Source organism: Pseudoliparis swirei, chromosome 20, assembly GCF_029220125.1.
Source record: "Pseudoliparis swirei isolate HS2019 ecotype Mariana Trench chromosome 20, NWPU_hadal_v1, whole genome shotgun sequence".
In the NCBI taxonomy this organism is placed as follows: domain Eukaryota; kingdom Metazoa; phylum Chordata; class Actinopteri; order Perciformes; family Liparidae; genus Pseudoliparis; species Pseudoliparis swirei.
In genome coordinates this window covers 17,236,096-17,245,431 of record NC_079407.1, presented here as the reverse complement: position 1 = coordinate 17,245,431, position 9,336 = coordinate 17,236,096, and the positions used below count along the sequence as shown (strand labels likewise).

Below are 9,336 nucleotides of genomic sequence, written 5' to 3'. Positions count from 1 at the left end.
AGGCAATTCCTAAAGTACAAAAAGTATTTCAGAATATCATGTATTATAGTGTTGGATGCATAACTTTATATACTGTGATGTAGATTATTCAACTAAAATTAACTATATTTACATTGAATACACAGATAGATGGATGGATAGATAGATAGAAAGTAAACCTAAGTTAACATAACAACTTCTATATCCAGTGTATCCATCCGTCATCTGAGGTGTCCAGTGGCTGTTTGTGTGTCCATGTGTGCGCGCACGTAGACTGTGCGTGCGTTTTGTTTGTTGTCCAGCTGAAGTGGTCCAACCCACGCGGAGCGGTCGCTATGGAGAGCCCAAGAGCGCGGCGCGGGCCAGTGGCCAGAGAGAGCACGAGCGAGGAGGAGGACGGACCAGAGCGTGCCAAAGCGCACAGACACACAGGAATCATGGAGAAACGAGCACTCTTCAGGAGGACTTCGCCATCTAACGGACTGCGACTAGTCACCTCACTCCTCACCTTTTACGGATTTGCTTGTGAGTTAACGGTTCCTTTGACAATCAGCCCACGCTGCTTCTGAGGCCAGTGGAAGAAGTTGCACCGGGAGCTGCTCCCGTTAGTCGAGCCGGGGCTAGCGTCGTGTTGAACTGGGCTGTGTTCTGTTCAGAGCACGCTAGCTTTGTTGAAGCTAACGACTCCTGTGTGCGAACAGTTTATATCACGTCGGTAGGAAAGTAAGTTAGCTAACTAGCCGCTGGCGTCGGCGCGCATCGTTAATTAACTAACGGGACCGCGCATGTCTTTCACGTGTGAATTCAACTCTGTTAACCTAACAATGCTTACGTTAACTCGCACCCACGGAGCAACAGCTAATTAATTACACGCAAGCGAACTCAATTGAAGTTGGATGTTCATCCAAAACCTCTCCACTCGGGAAAGACGATAACTTGATAATGCGCAGCGCTGATTTTGTGGAAATTATATGCACATTTTCTCGACAGCGTTTGCGTGTGTCCCATCATTTCATGGTTTATATTACTCGGGGAGTGTGTTTGTGTGGGGGGATGCCGGTTGGTTTCCCTCCCACTCGGGATAGAAACTCATTGAGGAGCAGCATTGATTCGTGTCGGACTAAAATAGAAACGGCATTGAGCATTGCCGCTGTCACCCACGGGGATCGAAGACGAGCTCCTTTGTGAAAAGTTTGTCAAGCGGATGTTGGATCCAGATGGGTGCGGAGGGGAGAGGGGGGGAACCACCCGCTGTGATGCAGGGGAGCCCTCTCCGCTTGAGGCGTGACGGGGGCAAATGAAGACATCATTTTAATGGAGGCACTGCAGCCGCAAAGTCTCTGGAAGTATCGACCTGCAGTCGGGCCGCATGCCAGGCAGAGCAGCGCCTTCTCGTCTCTCTGCTGTCCTGACCAGTGCAGCTGGAGAGCTCTGCTGCGTCCCGCTCCCGGGCTGGGATTACAGGCCTGCCAAAACAAAAGAAGAGACGCATATTGATAGATACCAAAGTAAATACTGCCCAGGAATGCACACTTGTTTCCCTTCCTGACTGCGACGGCAGTCATTTCAAATTAGATAAGTCTTGGTCGCAGTTTCTTAAAATGAAATAAAAGCATTTCTGCATTCCTAACGCTGTGATGAGTGATACACTCCCAGGTGTGATCAGACAATTGGCATCTGCTTAGGTTGCATCTATTTTCATCTTTAGATTATTTTTCAATTAAAAGAGAACCTCTTGTGGGCTAAAGCATGGGAACATATTGTTTTATTGTCCTGGTAGGATTATTGTTCAAACTCCTGTATGTGTTTCTCTGCAGGTGCCACTAGGATTATATCTGCCATGTGCACACTCACACTTACAACAACACAAACTTTTACTGAGACCTCCATACCTTTTGGGTCTGAACCCACAACACTCGTTAATACATCAACACAAGGAATTTATAATGAATGCATTGTAAATTGATTCCCCCAACATGCTGTTTGGTGCCGTGTGTGTGTGTGTGAAGGTTTTCCGTTCAACCAGTCACCCCGACAAACAAACAAGCTGACTATTAACACAGAGGACAAACTAGCCAACTAAGGTTAGTTTTGGTGTTGTGTTTGGAACATATGGTGGAGCCCATGTGGCCCAGACCGACTGTTTTGTGTTCACCAGAGCACAAGTGTGCAGATTCTCTGTAGGGTAGACAGGGCTGTGAGGAGGGGATTAATTCAAGGCGTGGCTACAGGCAGTGAGGTCTGTAATTGTAGACCATAGTTTTGTGGTTTCTTCTCTTTGGGCCGCATGATTCATAATCTAAATAAATAATTTTGTAATGGAGCCACCTAAATTACAGACTCAAAACAGAAATAGATTTGAAAATGCAGAGCACTGACTGAGCAGATTTGTTCCTCCATTGAAGATGATGTACTTCAGTTGTTATCAATTGACAGGAGAATGCAGCCAAGAAAATAGTTTTGTCACTGTAAATATGAATCAGATAGTTCCATCTCTGTCACCACATGGCAAAGGGCAGATCAGGTCAAGGTTTTTGGGGAATTTTGGCCAGGTCAGGTATCTTGTTACCTGTCAACCTTCCTGGCTTCTCTGGGATATTACAATGTGTTATCACACTAAAAATTGTTAAAATGAATTGTACTTTCTCTGATACCATTTATTTATTCATTTTGTTACAATAATTAGTTTAACTTAAGCATGACTTGGCAAAGTAGACCAACTATTGGTCCACTAAGTAAATATGCCTGAAGATGCCAACATGTTACACTTAACATTTGTCTGGTGTTAGTTATCCACACTAGTTATTTTCCATTGGAATTATATACAAGAAAGGGTGTTCAAAAAAGTTGGAATCATTCAATTCACATCTATGGGTCCCAGCTGAGGCATCCATCTGATCCTCTCAGTTCATCGTCAATCTCAGCTCGAAAGCAGCAGAATGAGAACTCCTCATCACATTAAATGCATGCAGTTTTTTTCTTTAAAAAAAGAGCCATCAGCAGATGAGTGTGCTGCTTTATTGTGGGGAATGCAGTGTGTGTGTTTGTGTGTGTGTGTGGGGGGGGGGGTGTTCAGGGAGCAGGCTGTGGTCACCAGCTTATGTTGACTCCACCCTTTGCTTCCTCTTCCCTGACAGATGTGACTGTCGGAGGCTTTGTTTGGCAAGCTGCTTCCTGGTGGTCCATCAGTAAATTTAGAGCTGCCACCCCCAGTTTTAGCTTATCTCTCTGGGTTTGTCTGTCGTCGGGATGAATAAACAGACATCACGGTGACACTGTAGTCAATTGTTGATTACTTTCAGCACACTGTTTTCACAAGTCCAATTAGGACTGCCTGCATCAACCTGTCTTAACCTGAATTACCAGGACTTAAGATACTCTTTATTATAATCGGAAGATGGCACCAATTTCTATTCATGACAATGAAAGTCCCTCCCTCTTCCTTGTTTGTGCATTGGTGAAGTGAAGGTTTTTAAGAAATTAAGAACAAAACATCTTAATACAAATGGTTGTACGAGTATATTTGCAGTTTGAGGTGTCAACAGTTCTACAGGTGTCTCGGTTTAAGGGTTTTACTCTCCCCAGGCATTTTAAATCTTTTGCCTAGCGGTCTAAGACTGACAATATTATTTATTTTTCTTATCGTCATCAAATCACATGAAAAAATAACGACTACTACAATGAATTGAAGACCAAGTCACGATTTTGTCGTATTCTTCCATTGTTGTCCAAAAACAAAAAATGCATAATTGAGCCACTGCATATGGTGAGATGAACATCACAGCCTTATTTTGAGTCCATCCCACATGCACAATGCTGTATAAATACTAGCTAGCTCTAAATAGGAGGTTAAAGTCACCAACACATTCACTGCACATTTAGCCCCGTTTGAGTTTGCTAAAAACTACAGTGTCCAACTGTTTTGGGAAAATGTCTTTTTTCAATTTAACTTAATATTTCTTTGACCCATCTTTTAAATATTTGCACCTTCTGTAGAAATGAATGGTCTTGGGACTGGCTGCCACAAACATGGTATGGAAGTTGCAATGCATTGAGAGGAAGACTAATATCTTGTTGAATATTGACTTTCTATGGAAATATAGAAAGACGTCAGTCTCAACCTTGAACCCAACTCTCTGGATTCGCGTCTCATCACTTTCATTATCTCTCGTCTACTTTCTTCCCAGCTGACATTTGTTGTTACCATGAGTTGTCATGGGAACAACAGTGCATGGGGTGTAATTAGTTATTCAGAAAATGGGGGAACAAGCGAAAAAAATGCTATTATTACAGATTATTTATTTTACTGTGTGTTCGCTAATATGTTTTGTCTCCTGCAGACATCTGGGATAGAAAGGAATTGACTGTTTCAATCACTGAGTCATAGGAAACTACACAGTAAAATGGCTTCCAGATATTTCCATGGTTAATTACCGACCGTGAATGAACACAGGGAAACCTTTTCCAACCGTTTTTTGCCTGCTGTTTTCAAGAGTCGGTATTTCCCCCTGAAGTTCGGATCACTCGGACACACTGTGGCTTCACAGCCCGTATCCCAGAGGTGTACATACAGGGTGTGCACAGTCAGCAGTCTCTCCAGGAGGGGAGCACCGGGGTTATGGGAAACAGGTGTGGCTGCTTTCCACCACTCACTCTTATTTGTTTCACGGACTTATTCAGCTGTTGGGTGGTTTTGATGTTTGGGATGCGCACACAGTCTGTTGTACACACTGACACGCCCCCTACCACCCAAGTGGGAGATTATTAACACCCACCAGTCAAATAGTGGGAGGTGCCGACTGTCGCAAGTAAGCTTTCAATCGTGCTGCCTTATTGGCTTGTACACGAGGATTGGTGACATATTTTATACTATAGCTAATGGAATGAATCTCTTGGACAAGTCCATCTGGTCCAATGGGTGGAATATAGTTGATTCCACCCCTCCTCCACAAGTTCTTGTTGGAGGACCACATGAAACGTGTTGCCGTGGTGTTTACGGAAACATCAGAAAATAGCTTTATTCTCGTTTCTGCCACTTTTGATTTAGTCCAATTAAATACTATCAAAATGTCTACGTGGACTCCGGTTAGCGGTGCAGTAAAATATAAGTTGACGCGACACGAGAGCATTGTAAGATAGCTGTGCTGTTATTGTCTCAGCAGTTTGGCACATTGTTGCGTGTTCTTGCCTTGCCGGTAGCTCCTTATTTGGTGATAACTGATGAAACATTAGGTTATATGGAACCAGTAGTAGAGGGGAAACACTGCCCCCTATTTCCTTGGAGTACGTAGTTGGATCTAATGCTGCGGTCACACCAAAAGTGGTGTCCATTTTTCGTGCGAGTAGATCCCGTGCAAAGTCAATGCACTAACGCGAATGATTGTGAATGACGCACATTTTCAGCGGGCGGCGCGAATGACGCAAAGCAAACTTTTTTTAGATATTTCAACTCTGGTGAAATATTCGCCTGATGCAGAGTTGCGAAAGCCAATCGGCATTGAGACGCTCCGCCTGTCATCACTGACGTCGTGCCGTTGGTGAATCTAACTGGATGCTGCTACTCTAGTAGCGCCGAAAGCCATCGAGATAATGTTATGAACCCAAACACGAGGGCGTGAGATGTCCACAATAAGTATAAAGCAGAAATGGTGGTTATTTCTTCCATGGTGGATGGCGTAAATGATAACTAATGACGCGAATAAACCACGACTTGTCGACCGAGTCAAGTTACGCGAGTAAAGCGTTGCGAATATTCACAATGCTTTTGGTGTGAACGCAGCATTACACATTTCATTTTTAATACAAAGAGAAGCGTCTGTTTTTTTGTAGGTAATTTTTTGGTATCTCTAATTACCCCGATAACAAACTATTTTGCTCAGTCAATCCAGTTTTGTAATATTATTTTAACTAGTTGTTGTTAGTTTCCAAATACAACTTGTATCATCTATAACATACAACAGAATGTAGCAGTAAAATCACAAAGTATTGGTATTTTTTATCCCAGAATCTCAGGCCTAAAATCACTAGTGAGCATTAAACGTTCACTGCATGCATTATTGCATTATTGACTATACATGGAGTTGCTGATGTGTGACGTTCCCAAACTTTTTCTTGTTGTACTCTGGGTTCAGTTTAACATTTTCCTGCATTTCAGTTGGGGACACTCGCGTCATTTGAAGCAGACAAAATGAGTCGGACACTGTTGGATTGTGCACAGTTTTGACTAATTGTCGGAGCTTGAGTCCAAGGTTTCTCGGTTTCAGCACCCACCCTCTGCTCTGTGTGTGAGAGATAACATCAGACACCGAAACCAAGGGAAAGAAAGACATGTCCCCTGTTCCAGAGCTGGGAACAGGTCCCCCCCCGCCCCCCCCCCCCCCCCCCCCCCCCCGAGATCAACACTCGGAATAACGTCAGATAGACGAAAATGTCAAGTGTCGTTATTGTTTGTACCATGTGTTTCATACACCTATTTTTACACGCAGAATATAACAGTGTTCTGGTATATGTACTAATATGAGGTATCGTAGACTGTTTTTGGTGCAGTATTAGATCTCATCTAGCTTATTTTCATCTTTTTTTAATCATAGTTTCTTTTTAATATTAGTCTCCAAAAAATTCTCTTCTACTAGTTTTTCAGTTTTTTACCGGTGTTAAATATTTTCATATGATATTTTAACATTTCAGATCATTCCGTCCCGTCCCTTCACGCCGAGACCCGTTTGTTTATCTGAAGTTTACGTTCTTCTGCTTTAGTTGCTGATGCCCTCTTCATTATCAACGAGACATTAAAGCTTAGTCATAGATTACGGCTCACTGCCGTCAACATGATAGTTTCATGTGGTTGGTATTCTTGGCCTCTTATTTGAATTGCGGAGATGATCAATGAACAAAACAAGTGGCAAAGTCTATGGGTGCATGAGTTTAATTGCAAATAAAGGGGAGAGCATCACAGTGTAAAGGTGTATTCACTCTACAACCCAGAGCTGTTAGACCTAATTTAAATGAGTCATAAAGCCCTTCTGTACTCAACATATTTGTCTTTTATATCCAAGTGAGCGTTATATTATGGTAACACTATGTCAGACCAAACATGTAACCTGAGTCCCAGAAAAAATACACTTGTATGTTGTCTTTCTGACTTCTTGATTCGCTGTGGACTTAACAGTGTGGGAGGGAGGTGTGTAGTAAATTGCAATGAGGGGTGTTGCCAATATTCCCCTTAGATTGAAGTCTAGACAAAGTGTTACAGGATGTAGGGGAATAAAATCATCACAAACACAGCAGTTGACAACATGATTTGCATTAGCATGTTGTCAAATACATGTATTTCAGTTTTTCTGTGAGGTCACTATGAATTCGCTGTAGTCAGCTGGGATTTGTTTTATCCCAAGTGACCCAGGCACCTACATCGCCTGTTTCTCACCGTTCAAAGTGGGTGGCGAGTACAAATCAAGAGTAACATTTTAATCTTTTGCAAAAACAGGGTGGGAGCTGCCGGGAAAAGTGGGTGTGCCGGGAAAATTAACTGCGTCTGACCAGGATGATGTTGGTGAAATGCCACACTGACCAAACTACTTACTGTTTTTATTGACCATCGGGTCCACAGAGTACAGAGGCAGATTTGTGTGTGTGGCTGCTCGACTTCCTCCCTTGTTGTGGAGTGGGGTTTTCTGACATTGCACAAGAAAGTGCAAACCCCTTTCCATTTCTTCAGGCTACTATAGATTTGCTCATTTCTATAAACTATGTACATGGTTGTAGCTGCATTGGCGCCAGAATATATATAAAAAAACCTTTATGAGTTCAACAGCTCACCTTCCCATGATAACAAAACATAAGCTAATAGGGTTGTTTAACAGCTCATATCAATGCAAATTTGCAATTTGAGCAACATATTATTTGAACAATTAAATAACAGATGCTAACAAATAATGATTTGCTGTGCTTCCTCTTTCCTGTTTCATTTCAAGGAATTGGCAGATACAATTATGTATTAAACATTGAAAATAATCCCAATTTGCAGCGCCATTAGAAGACATAAATACGATGAGATGCATGCTGGGCAGATTCAGCACTCAAAACAAAGCCTGGCCATTTTTCTTGTATCAATTAAAAAGCCTGTATATGTTCAATTGGCCCATTTTTTACTTGAAGCTAATTGCTTTTAGTCTGTATTGTTCACCACCTACCAGTAATCCTCTTAGCTCTATCTCCGTAACACCAATACATACAAATCTATTAACATTCCATGATAATACTTAAATTGGACAATAATGGGAATATTTTTCAAGAAGAAGTGAAGTCTCATTCCCTCTGGGCTCTGTGTGTCATATGGGAAACTATGTTTCCATTATGTTAGGTCAGTCGAATGAAAGTACAGTAGCCCATTTAGACCCAGTGAAGGGCAGTGGAGTCTGTGATTAGTACAGACCCCATTCTCTATTCTCAGCAAAGCGCCGTCCAACAAGGGCATGATCTATTTCAGTCTTAATGAATGGAAATTGAGGTTTTATTCTTCTTCTTTTTTTCTTTCTCAAAGGATAGTGACTTGTACATTTAGTGGGAAGAACAGGTGTCAAAAAAAATAATGATTCTTAAATTATGCTGAATTTAGTTTATGTATATATATCTATATATAATGTATGCATGTTTTGTTGCTGGTTTTACACGTGAACATTGTTCAGAAGACTTGTGTGGTACACGTTGGTAGTATCTTTAAAGAGGGAATGGGAGCCCACGGATACAGTGAGACCAAAGTTGAGCAAATGCCAGTTTTGAATATTTGATTATCACAGACGAATGTGGAGAGTTGGACCTTGAAGTACAATAGGTAACTTGTCTTTGCTTTCTTTTGTTTGGCTGGATGGTAGATTTTAGCAAATGCTGGGAATAATTTACTAAAATCAATGAAACAGATGCCAGGCCAATCACAAAACCACTTATTCTGAATGTATAAAGGTTTCAGTTGTCAATGTGGGATGTCTGGCTAATGGTCTTATGTAGTGAAAATCCTAAACATTCATTCATGGCTGTCAGCTTCAGAGGCGAGCATTTTTTCGCTATCTAAAAGAGGACAGGAGGAGTGAGCATATACTTCATGAGCAAGCAGACCATGAAGCAAAGAATATTTCTACCCCAGTGCCATTTTCAACACTACTGTGGTGCAATGGTCAGTGCGGAGCAGTCTCTATTAGCATTAACGTGTCAGGGATGTCATACACTTTGAGCTCTAATTGAGAGATTCATTGAAGCTCCTCGCCTTAAAACAAAAAGGCAGACATTCAAGTTACTTCACACAAAAATGACCTCCACGTCTTTCTTTGAGTATTTGGGACTTGTTGGACAAAATGTTAC

The 9,336-nt window shown here is 41.9% G+C and overlaps 1 protein-coding gene across 2 annotated transcripts in view; it reads left to right on the top strand.

Annotated features, from left to right (window-relative positions):
* Positions 1 to 396: 396 nt before the first annotated feature.
* Positions 397 to 9,336, top strand: part of nectin3a (nectin cell adhesion molecule 3a) — a 31,363-nt gene continuing 22,423 nt past the window's right edge. For both annotated transcript variants that reach the window (XM_056441604.1, XM_056441603.1), the window contains exon 1: positions 397 to 504. In XM_056441604.1, the coding sequence (XP_056297579.1) occupies positions 417 to 504 (88 nt within the window). In that variant the 5' untranslated portion in view covers positions 397 to 416. The remainder of the gene's footprint in view (positions 505 to 9,336) is intronic.